At 48.6% G+C, this 16,634-nt stretch overlaps 1 protein-coding gene across 1 annotated transcript in view; it reads right to left on the reverse strand.

The window, feature by feature from the left end:
* The window catches only part of SKI (SKI proto-oncogene), a 99,879-nt gene extending 83,578 nt beyond the window's left edge, over nt 1–16,301 (reverse strand). Inside the window, exon 1 of the mRNA XM_071576024.1 lies at nt 13,958–16,301. Within this exon, the coding sequence (XP_071432125.1) occupies nt 13,958–14,869 (912 nt within the window). The 5' untranslated portion in view covers nt 14,870–16,301. The remainder of the gene's footprint in view (nt 1–13,957) is intronic.
* Nucleotides 16,302–16,634: the final 333 nt, after the last annotated feature.

The raw sequence follows: 16,634 nt of genomic DNA on the forward strand, positions 1-16,634 counted from the left end.
TTTTCCGCTGATATTCCCAACATGTTTTTGTGAGGAACGTTAGAAGAGAACTCCCTGCAATTACTATTCCAACAGCAACATTCAAATTCAAACTACACCAAGTGTTTTGTACCTCTGCTGTTCCCCTGTTTAACCTGTGCTCGCTGTCTGCTCATCCATTCATCTCCCAGCAACTCTCAAAAATGGATTTACATCCAAGAGAATCCATTTCTACTTGAAAAACCCAAATACCTTCATTTCTATAACTGTAGCAGAAAAAAATTATTCATGTCTGCCCCTCTCTGCCACTAAAATTTGTGAGGATAGAAAGGAGGATTTGAGCAATCCTGCAGCAGGAAAGAAACACTCTTGACTTTAAAATCAAGGAAAAAGTGCCATTATCTGCCAGCTCTGTCATTCCCAAAGAACCCAAAGTGTGCAGGATGGATCCAGACTGACAGAGGCTCCAAGGATGTCAGATGGTGATTTTTTTATTTAAGTGGTTGAGGACTCAGAGTCAAGAACACAACTTCTTACATCATAAAAAAAGGCCAGTTCCAGGAGCTGTTCCTTTTAATAATCTGCTTTTCAAGGGAGAGTTCTTTCACTGCTGTAGTAACAGATGAGCAACTGAAGGATCAGGGCCACCCTGACATTCCACTCTCCAAAACAAGAGCTGCAACTGGAACATCTTTCCCCGCTCCCAACTTTCTAGGGCAAGTTGGTATCACATCAGTTGATTGCACATCTCCTTATCAATATCTGTGAATGGAATATTTTTTTAATCTCAGCTTGTATCTTAAAAAAAAATCATCTTCATCTCATTACTAAAAGGTTCTGCAAGTCTTTTTTGAAACATTAATATTCTCCCTAACAAAGCCAGCAGCTGCTCTGCCAGTCTGTGACATGGATGGTTTTGTTAAAAGGTTTTCATGTGGGGTTTTTTCAGTTCAGTGTGCTTTGCATATGAAACAGGACATTTCCCCACCCTCCACCCCCATCCCCTCCTCATCCAGAAGGGACTTCACTTCCTCCCTCTCAAACAAGCAGCTCATTCAGCAAAAGGGAAATCCCGAGATGCTCCGGGCACCGAGCCCAGAGAAGGAGTTTGGGATAAAACCCCAACCAACACCCCAACAAACACAACCACCCCCAAAAACAGCATAAAAAAAAGCACCACCAGCGTGTCCAAAGCTGCAGAGAGAGCAGCCCAGAGCTGGGAATTAGGAATGTACTTCTGCAGACTCCTCCTCCAGGCCATGGATGGTCTTGACAAACTTTTTGGCTGGTCTTGACAAACTTCGGTGACGAACCCCCGGAGCTGCAGCTCTGCCTGGAGAAGCCTCTGCAGGATCACAGAGGGGGAATTTGGAGCAACTCAACTGCTACTTTGCCAGAATAATCTGGGGCAAAATTTGTTTCTGTTTTTAAAATAAAAACAAAAAACAAGCAGCCTTTTCTCAGTGAAGAATTTTGTTTGGAACAGAATTAGTGTGTCTCCATATTTCTCTTCCCTGAGACCAAATACTTTGTGACATCAAACTGTCTCCAGCAATTAATTCTGATGTCACAGGGAATTATGATTTTGACTGAGAGAGCAAAAAAGTTCAAAAGGGAGGGAGGGTCTAATTAATAAAAGAGATATTTTTCCAAGCAAAAAAACCCACATACAAAAAAATACAGCAACTTCAATATAAGGGGTTCACATCTGCCTAGATGGGATCCAGCTGCTCTTTTACAAGCACATGAATGAGCATCCCTCTTAGAAACAGAGAAATATATGGAGTTTTGTGTGACTCCACTGAAATCAAATCAAGTTGTTATAATAAAAGGAAACTGCACCAATAAATTAGTCCAGCTAACAAGGCCAAATTTGATAATTTTTTTACAAAACCTAAATCATAAATTTGCATGTAAATTTGTAAGAGTAGAATTCAGATACAGAAATAAGACTTCTCCACTGAAATCCCATTAATTACTCAAACATTCACTTGTAAAATCTCAGCAGAATTTGGCCCTCAAATTATTACCAGTGAGGAAAACTGGGTACACTCAGAGTGATTTCCACTCTAAAGTACATTTTGATAAACTTGGACCAGCTCCATTGGCTTCCCTGGAGTCAACCTACAGAGCCAAATGCTGCCTGACCAGCTCCTGGTTCTTCCCTGTCCAGCTCCTGGTTCTTCCCTGTCCACAGCTCCTGGTTCTTCCCTGTCCACAGCTCCTGGTTCTTCCCCTTTCCAGTTCCTGGTTCTTCCCTTTCCAGCTCCTGGTTCTTCTCCTTCCAGCTCTGGATTCTTCTTCCCTTTCCAGCTCCTGGCATGGTTTCCCTGCCAGCCCAACTCCACAGATGCCACGTGGACCATCCCAGCCCTGGAGAACTGAGTGAGGACCCCACACACTGTCCCCTCTGTGTCACTGCAGCCCCCTCTGAACTGGTGAAGCTTCACAAACTCAGCCAAAACAAACCAACAGAGAGAACAACCCAACTCCTGTGGCCATCTCTTGTCTCACTGACCCAGTCTGTGTTCACAGTGGAGTTCTCTGGTTCTGACAAGAAGTTGCTGCTGGCAGAAAAACCCCATCACAGCATGGAAATACAGGTGGGGGGACAGCCCAGAGGCTGCCATGGCCAGGACTGGGGTGCCAAGGTGAGCCAGGACCCCCAGCCCAGCTCCTGCCCACAGTGTCCCGTGTGGAGTAACTGGGATGTGTCACATTTGTCATCCCTGAGCTGCTCAGAGAGCGAAGCGTGACGATCTGTACAAATGCAAATGGCCCAAATGCCAAGACTAACATTTCTAAAACCTAATTCAACTCTTTCAGTTCTTTGCTGCAGGCCCTTCGCTGCCACTCCTTTTTTCCACCCAAACAAAAGACTAAAGGGATGACTCAAAGCAACTTGAATTTCAAGCTAAAGCCACAAAGCACTGAATGCCTCATCTTTAATATTAAACAGGTGTGCAGATGATATTCATTCAAGCCTCGTCAGGACTGGGTTAATTGTTAGAAAACTGCAAAAAGACCAAATTTACTTAAAAGACACATGGAAAAGTTAATGCTACAAATAATGATGCAAGTTCTACAACAAATACAAGCAAATGGTACTTACTGCCAACTCCCTCTAACTCTTTTCCCCTCCAAATCACTAATTTATTTTTCTTTTTATTCACAACTTTATATAATAAAACCTAAAATTGTGTCATAATAAAAATATAATTTTTTTTCCCTTCAGAGCTCAGTGGCCTTACACACAACCTTTGCTCCAGAATCAACGGGGCAAAAGGAGGATCAATTAATCCATTATAAAGAAAGACTTTGAGAGAAATGTGTGTAGAAATGAAGGTGTTAGAAAAGGAACACACCTCATTGCAGGCTGTGAGGGCCAAGGCCTTTGAGCAGCAGTTCTGCATATGCACTGATAGTGAAACAGAGCACTTTACACCACCCCTATCACTGTCTGCCACTGATTATGGCCCAAAGGTTACTTGGCTCCACTGGCTTTACAAAGAACTACACAGTTGTGGCAAGAAAAGGCAAAAAGCCAAACAAAACTAAATCTCTGGCTATATTAATGCCAGGACTTACTGCGTGGCATGTTCCTTATTAGTGACTGAGTGGGAACAAAGAAACCTCAATGAGGGACCTGATGCTGCAGTTTGTGCTGCTCAGTCTGATCTCCTCCCCCCCAGCAGCTCTGCACCACTCTCAGTAGTTATTGCAAAGGAGCGTTTCTAAATCACACCATCAAGGGTGAGATAATTCACTGAATAAACTGAAGCTGCCAGTGGGGAGTTAAGAATGGCAATTTTTACATTTTTGGGGAATGACAATCTTATCTTTCAATTCGGGTAAGTTTTCCAGCTGTGGAATGATGGTGCTTCAGAAAATCATGTTTAACATGTAATTTAATGAGAAATTCTCAAAAACAAAAGTGTAAATCTGAAATCCATTATATCAGCAAAGGTTACTGAAATCAAACCATATTTTAGCCTTAATACTGTGTATTTTCTGCCTTTTTAGCCCACTACTCTGTATAAAAGCTATAAAACTTATTTTACTGCTATAAACATGTAAACATCAACAATCTTGAGGATTTTGTTGGGTTTTTTTCTTTTTAAAGACACTTCTGAATAAATACAGAACCCACAGAAAGTGAATACTTAGGGAGTTTTTTAATTATTTAAAGTAATTCACTGCTTCTCATTGGTGCTCCTGTAACCTGTCTTAGGAAGCAGCACAACACGTATTTTTTAATAGTCAGCAGAAATAATTTAGTGAGTTAGATCCTGAAAACAGCACTGTGTGCAGTCCCAGGCAGGGAGCATTCCTGTGTAACATAAGGATGGATGGAAAATGCCTCTCCTGATGCCGTTTGTGCCACTGAAGTGCAGGACCAGCTCTGCAGACCTGGGCACCCACTGCAGTGGGTAAGGGTGGCAGACAGGTCAGGTTTGGGATGGCAGGACAGTCACACAAACAGCCTCACACAGAAGTTCACATTGAAACAAGGAGTTATTTTGGCCTCTTGAATGAATCCTCTCAACTGCAGAACTTCCTTCTCCTGTGTGACACAAACCAGGTGTATTTTGCTGAGGGGCAGCAGGAAGTTTCTCACTAAATGGCAAAAGATTCCCAAGAGCAGCACTGCAGAAATACTTTAGGCTTCCTAATGGTAATAAAGCAATGACTTCTTATACAGCACTTAATGCTCTGGTCTGGTTGACAAAGGTGAGGATCAGTCAAAGGTTGGACTGGGAGGTCTTTTCCAACTCCAGTGATTATGTGACATCAGCATTTGAAAGAAAACACCACTGCAGATGTGCAGCAACAATTCTGCAGAGCCCAGGACATCCAACTCGAGTGCCTGGCTGATCTAAATCAGCACCTGTAACACAGGTAATGTGGGAAGTGGAAGGGGTAGAGGACTTCATAAAAATGCAGGATGTGACAGTGGAAAGATATGAAATGGTTTTTCTTCCAGCCCTAACAGATGTTGTTCAATTAAGGATGCAAATAAATCACCCTCTGCATTGCAAGTCAGAAAACACACACATAAAAGCTTTCTAAATACATTTCAGTTTAAACTTGCATAATTCTCCCAGTGGAGAAATCATCTTCAACTTATGTAATCCTTAGAAAGAGACATTATTACATACAATTCTGTGCCACTAAGAAACGAGGAAGACATCTCTAGAAAAGAGGTGCACCCACACATGATTAATTATCTGGGTGTGGAGGGAACAGAGGGGAAGAGCTGGAACAGGGATGCAGAGCCCCAAGTCTGCTGTTGCAGAGCCTGAGCTGAGCTGGAGCTCCAGGGGCTGCTCCCCTTTCACCAGCCAGAACTGTCTGTTATACTTAACCCAGACTTCCGAACACTTGATATCCTGTCTGCTATTTCAATGCCCTTACTCAATGTTTCAGACAGACATTACACAAACTGGCTGGTGAAAAGGGTTGAGAAACCAAGAAGCAATCCAAGTCAATGACCTTATTCTCTAAAACGATACCACGGACTGGAGGCGGGTGCAGAACAAAGCACAGGGTACCACATCCCCCGAATCCATCACTGAGCTCTCTCCTAGGAAAAGACAAGCACGAGGCTGTATCTAATTTTGAAATGTTGCTGCTGCCTTTTAATCCTTAAAGCCCAAGCAGTCCTTGTGCTTCCAGTGCCTCTGATTCTCATACCAAAACAGGAACAGCTTCCATGTTTGCTTTTTTTAAAAAAGAAAAAAGGCAACAGAAAACCAAACATAAAAGTCACATTCTCTACAAAGCATGTGCAAAGGTAACTGTACATAAATCAATAAACAACAAAGCCAGAACCCAAGTTATTGATTAGCTCCTCTGCTGTTTACCTCCAGCATACAGAATGATGCTGCAATTTTCACACACACACAATCTCCAGCCTCATGTACATTCTCCCTGACTCTTTAAACAGAACTGTTAAAGCAAGTAAAGACTGACTAACACAGGGGTGGCAGGACCTGCCTCATTTCACAGAACATATGACTATGCAGCTTATCAGGTTGTTTTAAATATGCATCCACTGCCTGGAGAAGGCCAGTTGTGTGTGATAGTAACCAAATTAGAGATGGAGCTGATAAGAGCTCCACACATGGGAATTCCCGTTGGCTTCCAGAAGAGCTCTGTCCATCACACACTGACAGGATCAGAGCTCAGTTGGTGCCAGTGTTTTGTCACCTCACCCAGGCAGGAGTAGGGCAGGAGCATTATCTCGGTGCAGAGGGGCCAGTCCCTCTAAGTCAGGATTGCCCAACACTCACCCAACTGCACCTGATACGACTCTGAGACCAACTTTGTGGGCCTTGAATTTGTATCAGAAAAAAGGCTGGCTGATATTTCCTCACTGGTAAAAAAAACAAAATAAAAAAAAACAACTGACAGATCCTAAATACAGGAAGAGGAGAACTGACCCTGTTAGGTCTGTACCACAGCCTTCAAAACCAATCCTGCACAGTGACCAGCAGACAAAACCCTCTCAGTCTGAAACCAGTTCCAGCTGTAGAAACTGTTGCCCCATTCAGTAAAATCTGTGAGGATCAGAGTACCAAATGTCTATTAAACCAAATCCTCATTAATTAGCAAAATGAAAATCCTGCAATAGCAGAACTGCAGGTTCTGGGACTCAGCACAGTCCTGTAAATACCATAAAGTCAGGGAAGCCTCAACACTGGCACATTCTGGTTCAGAATCTGCCCCTGGTGCCAGTGAGCACACAGGAAGGAGCCTGATACACACAGGAGCCTCCTGTGGTTTGTGGGTGAACTGGTTCCAATTACTACGGGCTGATTGCTTGAGTGAGAGCTGCAGAACCGGCCCCAAAGCCTGGGATTAACCTCCTGTGTTCCAGAAGATACGGGAGCAGGTGACTTCAGTAATGATCCCAGTTGGAATTTCTGCAAGGCACACAGGACTCCACGAGGTGTAAACAGGGAAGGGAAGGTATCAGAGCACATCTTTTCAAAGCAAACCTGCTTCTTTCAAATTATTTCCAAGAACATATACTGCCTATATGAGACAGAGAAATAGCATTAAAAATTAGTGCTGATTTATTAACTTATATTACACATTACCCACATTCATAAAACATATGCAAACAAAGCAGATACTATCTAATAAAATGTATCATTAACACACATACTCTAACTGACAGATTTAAAACAAAAACACACTATATTACTACATTCTAAAGTAATGCTTCCTGTATGTGAAGATCAATTTGAATTAAGTGCTCTATGGCCACTCAGCCAAAATAGATCAGCCTAATAATTGACGGGGTTCTATCAATAGATTCTCCACAATCCAGTCTAAATCACTTTTGTCTAAGTCCTCATTTCTTTCCAAGAACCCCTACTGGACTTCATGTATGGTGATTCCCTCTAAATGAGAATTACAAAGTCCAAAGTGTGCTTTATAAAAAAACAACAAGCAAATCAAACCAAATTAAAAAAGAAAAATCTGTGTCTAAGAATGCAGACATGGAGACAGTTGTTCATGTGATGGCAAAGCAGTCTGGCCAGCTGAGCCAGCACTGTCAGTTCAACCCCCAGTTATGCCCAGTACCAGCCCACTCCTTCCATAGCAATGGGACAAGGGGGGCACGATGGGCTCAAGCTCTGCCAGGGGAAATTTAACTTGGAGATCAGAAAAAAATTCTTTACTAAGACAGTAATCAGGCATTGGAATGGGCTGCCCAGAGAGGGGGTGGATTCACCATCCCTGGAGGTTTTGAAACTGAGATTGGCCGTGGCACTGAGTGCCATGATCTGGTAAAGGGACTCGAGTTGGACCAAGGGTTGGACTTGATGATCTCGGGGGTCTTTTCCAACCCAATCGATTCTATGATTCCTCAGTACATCCACTCTCTGGGGAGACACCTTTGCCAACAGATGACAATAAGGTGAGTTTTCAGGGCGAAAGGGCAGCTGTTGAGCCAGGCAGAGCTCGCTGGGGCTGCCCCAGCCAGGCAAAGCTGGAGGAGCTGCAGGGCAGGCAGCGCTGCCCGGACACGCTCCCAGCGCAGCCGCCTCCAGATGCTCTGACAACACGATCCCAACGCACCTTCAGCAAATGCAAACACCCTCCTCGTGGGTCAGCCAGCCCAGAGATAACCAGGCTCCCACCCCAGCACGGCCCAGGTGTCAGGCTCCCCACACATCCGAAAAATAAACCATGTTTAACATGCATCTTCAAAGCCTGCTACTGTTTGGGCAGAACACACACCCACAGAAATGGAGGGGCAAGAGAGACAGCCCAGACAACGGAGGGAGAGGCAGAGGGCTCAATACTTTAGGCAGTGATTTTCAAAAGCAGAGACTGCATATAATTCTGTCCCTAATTCAAGAGAACAGACCTGAGGAACTCAGGAACTATTCTGGATCAACAGAGAGCTGTGGCTGACTCAACACCATTAGATCATTTGCAGCACACTCTCTGTCCAACACACATGCACGTACCTGCTGCTTTGTTCTCGACCTACAACATCTGTAAAACTGTTTGCACGCTTGGGAGAAACTGCTGATGTTTGCTTTAACACTGACATCTCCTCGGGTACACAGGATTTCATTTAAGTATTCCTTCTGAAGTTCAACTTGTATGCTGTAAAAGACTTCTGAACTGAACTACCGCCCCAAGACATCAACATCTTTGCTTCAAGGACTCGAAAACTTCTACTGGAGAATCTCTAAAACAATTCTTGAACATGAGGTAAGAGAACACATGAATTCAATACTTCATGGGAAAACAAATGAACCCTCAGTCCTTGTGCAAAAATTTTCCAAGGATATTTATCAAGCAGGTTTGCACCAAGAAGAGTAAATCCATTACATCCATCTTGCCATTTGGACACCACAGCCAGAGAATAAACTCCAAATGCCTCTGCTATGCCTACCACAGGACAGATCCTATTAACAAATAAAGGCTACTACTGCCACGAGGCAGGACTTTAGGATAAGAAACACATCCCAGCCCAGCTCCTGCAGCCTGTGAGGTGGCCATAAAGCACAGCACGGCAACCACTGGGCAGCACCCACAAGCCCACAGCCTCCCTCCACTGTGCTTTCTACTTGCAGCAATTCTGGTGCTTTGATTGAGCTGCACACTTGACCTGGCTAAACCTTCCTCCAGCTGAGCATGTTGTGGCAGCGCTGGGTTGGGAAGGCATTGTGAAATAAAGTGGGAGGTCTCCTGTGCTCATTTGTGTGTCAGTACCCAGAATGCTGCTCCTGCTTCCAGCTCCTTCATAGAAGTGCTGCTGGGACTGGAACCGTGGGAACCCGGCAGTGCCGGTGTGTGGGTGCCACACGTGTGCAAGGCCAGCTCTGCCTCCCCGGGCTCTGCTCACACACAGCTCTGCCCAGGGTGCCAGTGTGTGGGTGTGCCACACGTGTGCAAGGCCAGCTCTGCCTCCCCGGGCTCTGCTCACACACAGCTCTGCCCAGGGTGCCAGTGTGTGGGTGTGCCACACGTGTGCAAGGCCAGCTCTGCCTCCCTGGGCTCTGCTCACACACAGCTCTGCCCAGGGTGCCAGTGTGTGGGTGCCACATGTGTGCCTGACCAGCTCTGCCTCCTTGGGCTCTGCTCACACACAGCTCTGCCCAGGGTGCCAGTGTGTGGGTGTGCCACATGTGTGCAAGGCCAGCTCTGCCTCCCTGGGCTCTGCTCACACACAGCTCTGCCCAGGGTGCCAGTGTGTGGGTGTGCCACATGTGTGCAAGGCCAGCTCTGCCTCCTTGGGCTCTGCTCACACACAGCTCTGCCCAGGGTGCCAGTGTGTGGGTGTGCCACATGTGTGCAAGGCCAGCTCTGCCTCCCTGGGCTCTGCTCACACACAGCTCTGCCCAGGGTGCCAGTGAGTGGGTGTGCCACACATGTGCAAGGCCAGCTCTGCCTCCCCGGGCTCTGCTCACACACAGCTCTGCCCAGGGTGCCGGTGTGTGGGTGTGCCACACGTGTGCAAGGCCAGCTCTGCCTCCCTGGGCTCTGCTCACACACAGCAATGCCCAAGGTTCAGGTGTCTGGCACCACAGAGGGAATCCCAAAGTGCCAGCAAATGTGCCTGAGTATTGGGGAAAAAGGGTTCCAAAGACACAAAGTCAAACCCACCCTCCTTTTCTGGAAACAGCAACCAACAAAGCCCTCAGGGCTGTGTCTGAGCTAATTCAGTGCGAGTGGAGCATCCTGATGGATGTTAAGCCAGCACAGAGGTGTCTGTCACACAGGACAGACACACCAAGGCCAGACTCACCCCACGAGAGAACACTCGCCATGCACCAGCTGCTGAGCTCAAGAAAAAGGCTTTGGCACTGATGATGGATTTCTAGGACCCTGTTTTGCAACCCTGTCAAGTTGTTCACATTTTAGATTTCCAGACATGGAGTGGTTGTGCTCCACACCAGTAATGGTGGATAAAATGAGAGACAGGGAGGGAGACAGGACACCCACACAAGTAAAAGCCATGTTGGTACAGGGAGACTGTCAACAAATAGAGAGAAAGCAGAGGAGAAAAACACCTGCACAAGCATGTAAGAAGGTGGAAAACCCAGTGAAGGACACGAAATAAGTGAAATGGAGAAGTTATCATATGACTCAGGAAAAGAAAGAGTTTTGGGAAGTGGCAGGAAGGTAAAAGACTTTATAGAAGGTCAGCTGTTCATCCAAGTATAAAAATCAAAATTTTAGCAGCAGGTAAGAAAAGTGGCTGAGGCCTCTGTGGTTCCTGCTGTAGTGGGGGCTCCAGTTGTCACAACTCCCTCCAGTTTTTAGTTAAGACCCTTTGCTGACTTCACACAGATCTGGACAAAAGCTTCTGCAAGTGGCAAGACCAGGCACCAGGAGTCTGTTTCAAGCAACTTGGCTGAGCAAGAGACAAGATCTCTGCATCTACATATCCATCTCCTGGTACTGATGGATGGATATGCACAATAGGCACTTCATGTATACAGAAATATGCCTTGGGAATGGAATATCTAATAAAACCTATGCCTGGTAGCAAAGCTTTAAAGCCACACCAAGGAAAAAGGAAAAAAAAAGAGAGAGGAAAAAAGGCAGTTTTGCCACTACACTGAATCTGCAACAGGGGCCTGTGCCAACCCAGCTCCTCCATTTAAGTCAGACCCTTAAAAGGCAGAGCTGTGCTGGCAGAAATCTACAGACCTCATCACAGAAACCTCCTGAAGACACACGAAAAGGTCAAAAAACTCACTGCTGCTTGAACAGCCATAAAAACGGTCATATGCATCCCATGCTACCAAAATCCTCACAGAGCCCAGCGGTGACACAACACACAAAGCAACGTGTGTACACACAGAGAAAGAAGGAAATTCAAAAAACTGACAAAAAAGTCACTCCTGAGAGTAGAAAACCCACTCTCTGACACAGCAGCTTATGGCGCACCAGGCACACCAACATCTCTGCATAAAATAGAACAAAGCAAAGATCTACATCAAAAAGGGAGCCCACCACAAAGACACATGTGCTTCACCCTTTCCTGCCCGGAGCCAGCCAGACCCAGAGCCCCCCAGACCCCACAGGATGAACACAGACACAGGATGGGACCATCCCATCATCTCCTCACTCAGCACCTCAACTTTAGTCCGTTCCTTGCCCCTGGCCACAGCCTCCCAATCTTAGAGCCTGATTAAATCTCTCCGTAATTATCCGCACGCACTGCTACAACACAAATGACCTTACCATATGATATCCGCTGGCTGAGCCCAGTGGAAAAAGACTTCAGGAAAAGGAAGGATAAGAGTACAAAACTCTGCCAGCACTGTCAGGGTCTCCTCAGGACTGCACCGAAATAACAAGAGCCCTGAAGCCAGTTCAAAAGCCTTGAAACTTAAGCCCAGTTCTGTCCAGGATGTGATAAAACCTTCTGGTTTCTCTGCCTCATCATCTGAGCACACACTTAGTGCTCTTTTCTTCCCCACCAGACTCTTTGCCACCTTCCAAATAAACCTATGCAAGAGACTTAAACGGTATATGATGATGGATTTTTCTGGCAAAATTATCCAAGAAATACATGGCCACCATTTCCTTACGGAATTTTTGGCGTTCACTATCAGGGGTCTTGAATTCCCTGTGCAAAAAGTGATGCACTCCATGAAGATTTGGAGGGAGGGTCAAGGGTGCTTCTCATATTCTGAACTAGGACCTATGAAAGGGTCACCAAAAAAACTGAGACAAAGCCACGATTTAGTAATCTTTCCGTTCTCCACCTGCAGCCTCACCTGGGGTGTTGGATAAATCACACAACTGAAGAGAACACCCAGAAAGCTCTGTTAAAAAAGGAAAGCACTCCACTACCAACACTCATTTTAATTAGGCTCTGGAAATGACCAAGCCAGGGACACAGGACCTTCCTGGAGAAATAATGTGGAGATTTCTTAATTCTGCTTCCCAAATGAAGCATGCCCTAGAAAATTGGTTTTCCAACATGAAAAATGTCTCCACTCAGGGAGCAGAGTTCTCCTCTCCCATCCATGCACGTCCATCCCACCATTCCACCTCGGCACATGACTGACAGAGAATAGACAAGCCATTAAAAACACATCCACCTCCAACCACGGGGATAATGTGCCTCATTACAGCCCTGCTTTGTCACAGCATCCTGACACCCCGGGGAGGAAAAGGGGGGTGAGGACACGAACTGAGCCAGGGCCAAGAGAGAACCTGGGACTTGGGGACTGAGACTCTGCTCCTCAATAATCCAAGACGCCACTTGGATGGGCTCTTTGGGCCTCTTAGGCTGGGTGTGGAATTTTAAAAATCCTGGGTTTTGTCTGTGTATTTTTGCTGCATTTTTTATAAATAAAAACTCTACTTCAGTCCAAGCGTGTGTCTGCCCCTTTAAACAGGTATTTGGTAAGTTAATTCAAAATTTTACTGAACGCTGGCAATGGGCTTTAAGCATCACTTCTCTTTTCAAGGTTTGTGTGCTGCCCTCCCACCCCAGACCATCAAACCAAGGCAAAGTTGGGCAGTGTCTGGCAGAGAGGCAGAACCAACCGAGAGCCCCCAGCAGGGCTGAGCTCTGCCCTCGCCCCGGGGGGAAGGAGCCCAGGGATGCTCATCCCCAGCCAGCTGCACCATGGCTGGCAGCCAGACAGACACCGTGTCTGTGAGTCCTCCGGGCCCTGTGGCACTGCTGCCCGTGCAGCAGGACCGCTGCCAGATGCCAGGCAGCCTCCCACCCACACACCAGGCATTCTGGGATCTAAAGGCAGCTCAGACTGAAAGAAAAACAAGAGACACCTAAAAAAAAAGTGCTTTAGCTGTCTGGCTCAGCACGGCACGGCAAACCCTGAGGAGCTGCTGCAGCTGGTCCCAGACAGTCATTTTTGGATGGATATATAATCCAATATACAAAAGCCTGGCTGGTGGGGAAATTTAGGCTCCACAGGAATACTCTAAAACCAGGGGCTTCTCCATTCACGTTCCGTACACTCAGTATGAAAACCAGCACCGTGCATTGCTGTCAAGATTTTTGTCTAAGAGTCACATTTCATTTCCATGCGAGCATTCAGCCCCCACCTCCATCCCTGGCGACACGCAATCGATCAGAAAAGTGGATGTACTTGTGTCTGGAGCCATCAGCACCGGAGCCTTTTTTCTGCCTTGACCCCGAAATGACGCCCTTAAGACCCAAAATCACGTAGTCCCAGATAAGCTCTGGGTGGTGTGATGGGCTCCAAAGATCAGGGTCCACGTATAGTAAAATACACAAACACACACACAGAATTTAAACAAACTCCAACCACCGCGTTCAGAGCATAGCCAGAGAAATCAAGGTGCCATCTCAAGCTCTGCACATGCAGGGAGAATGGAGAACACGATTAAAAAAAATCCTAAATGACTCCAAGGAAGAGCAGCTGGTAACGAACTGGGTATATCGATGAACGTTGCCGAAATTCCCACCACCCCCTTTAAAATCACAGGCATCACTTACCCGGGGGACTTTCCTCTTGTATTTGTTGTTATAGTCAAATTTTTCTTTCATTTCATCTAAGAGCTGGCCCAGTCTAGCTTTCTCCTCTTTCCCAGTATAATCCTGGCTGAGGAGGATATAGGATCTCCAGTTTGCAGAGTCAAAGCCCCAGTGGCAAGTCCTGTTTTCCAGCGATTTGTGAGAGTGGACCACAAATTTGTGAGGTGGGTACATGAGCCTGCAGTCCAAGCACTGGATGCAGGCAGCGCTGGGGTTACTGTAAAGCTCTGGCACCAGCAGTCCCTTACACTTCCCAAAGCACTCATGGTACACCTTGAAGCTCTTCTCCGTGAGCTCCAGCTCGATCGTGCTCGAGAACTCCTTCTTGCAGTGGGGTGGATAGGTGCCACCATAAAGCAAGGCGTTGCAAAGCCTCTCAGCGTCAGTTTTCGTGATGAGCCCGCAGGAAGGAGCGGAGAAGGGCAGGATGCCCATGACTTTGAGGATTTCCAGCTGGTCAGCAGTGCATCTGGAGCAGTAAATATGCAGCTCATCACACACCGAATTAATCTGCTGCAGGGAGAAGTCCCTGAGCACCGAGTTCAGGATCTGGGGCAAGCAAAGCCGCTTCTCTCCACCCACCACGAAGCAGGAGATGGTTTCCCCTTCCAGGATGGTCTCGCACCTCTCTGTGGATCTGTCCGAGGGCATGAAGAAGGGGCCAGGCATGACCGGAGGAGGCTGGATCGGGGGCAGATGCAGGACAGGTTCCGCCGGGTCTTTGCCATTGTCTTTCTTGTACATCTCCTGTGCCCATCGTGCTGAGAAAGCAGCAGGGCCACCCAGGGAGCTCATAGAGCTCAGATGAAACTGTTCCAAGGTCTTCTGCAGTCCTGGATGAGGCTGGAAGCTGCTTCTACTTACAGTCTCCATTTTTTAGTTTCTATTCCCAGAACAAAAATCCCCAGTTATCTTCCACCCTGGTACCAATCCACTTAAGGGATTTTTTTTAAGGAAAAAAATACGAACAAAATAAAACAAACCCACCCTTGTTTTTTTTCCTCCTTCCCACTCAGCAATCCACTAACGGAGAGGAAATAAATCCTTTTGTATGCGTATCTCTCTCTCTTCTTCCTTTCCTCCTGGTTCGTTACAATTTCAAGCCCTCCAAGTCTCCAGGCTGCCCCGATGGAGCACAGAATCACGGCAAAAAGAGGTCTTCATCCGAGCACTCACCCGCTCACCAGCCCCCAGCACCCCGATCCCTCCTCCCGCACCTCCGCCACTCACTCACACTCACACACACACACACCACCCACGGAAACACACAAAGTCTGTGCCGCGCTCCGAACACCCGCGGCTCAAATATGTTCTGGCGGCTGCTGCTGCTCTGCAGTGATGCCCCTTCTGTGCATTTCCAGCGAGGGAAGGCGCGGGGGAGGAGGCGGCGCAGCGGCTCGAACTGTGCGAGCGGCGCGGGAGAGGCCCCGCTCCGGCACGGGGTGCGAGCGACGGCTCCTCTGCTCGGGGTCCCTCTTTTCGGGCTCCTCTGCCCCTTCGGGTCCCTCTGCTCAGGCTCTGCTGCCTCTCTGGGTCCCTCCGTTCGGGCTCTGCTGCCCCTCGGCGTCCTGTTCTTGGGCTCCGCCGCCTCTCTGGGTCCCTCAGCTCGGGCTCCGCTGTCCCTCGGGCTCCCTCCGCTCGGGCTCCGCTGCCCCTCGGCGTCGCTGTTCTCGGGCTCCGCTGTCCCTCGGGGTCCCTCCGCTCGGGCTGCTCGTCCCCGGGTGTCTCCGTGCCACTACTGCCGGCGGTGGTGGCGGGGGAGCCGCGGGCACGGCGCGCTCATCCTCCGCGCTCGGCCGCCAGCAGGGACTGCGAGTGCCTGCGAGCTGAGCTAATGCGGGCGGGCCGCGCCGCCCGCCCCGCGCCGCCCCCCCTCTGTTTGTTGGTGTCTGCCTCAGTCATTGAATCCCGGCCAAGAATGTGACCAACTCCCCAGCCCGCGCTCTTCCAGGAACAGCGACCGCCTCCCCCCTCGCGCCGCGCCGCGCCGAGCCGGGATGTGCCGGGATGTGCCGAGCCGAGCGCAGCCGAGTCCAGCCGAGTCCACCCGAGTCGAGCGGAGCTGAGATGTGACGAGTCCAGCCGAGCTAAAGATGTGACGACTCCAGCCGAGCCGACGAGAGCTCGGCCGAACCGAGTCGAACTGAGCCGGGGCGAACCGAGCCAAGCCGAATGAAGCCGAGCCGAGCCCTGCCGAGTTTAGCCGAACCGAGCCGAGTCTTGCCGAGTTTAGCCGAACCAAGCCGAGCACTGCCGAGCTTAGCCGAACCGAACAGAGCCGAGCCGAGCTCAGCCGAGCCGAGCCGAGCCGAGCCGCTGTACGGGCGGGCGCGCGGCGCGGCCCCGCCGGCGAGGAAGGGAGGAGGAGGGAGGGAGGATAAACCGCTGGGTTCACGGACCGCCGCGCCGCCAAGGAGGGCCGGGAGGGCGAGGGCTTTTTCCTGTCGCCGCTGGATGTCTGGCAGCGGCGAAATGCAGCAGCGGAGCGGGGTGTGCGTCTGTCTGTCTGTCTGTCTGTCTGTCTGCCTGTGTGTCTGTGTGTGTCAGCACTGCCCGCGCCCTGCCCGTCTCAGCTGCGGGCACACGCTCCGCACCCACAGCCGTCGCGGGCGTGGGAGCGCCATGGATGGATGGGTGA

This window comes from Pithys albifrons, chromosome 22 (genome assembly GCF_047495875.1).
Source record: "Pithys albifrons albifrons isolate INPA30051 chromosome 22, PitAlb_v1, whole genome shotgun sequence".
In the NCBI taxonomy this organism is placed as follows: Eukaryota; Metazoa; Chordata; class Aves; order Passeriformes; family Thamnophilidae; genus Pithys; species Pithys albifrons.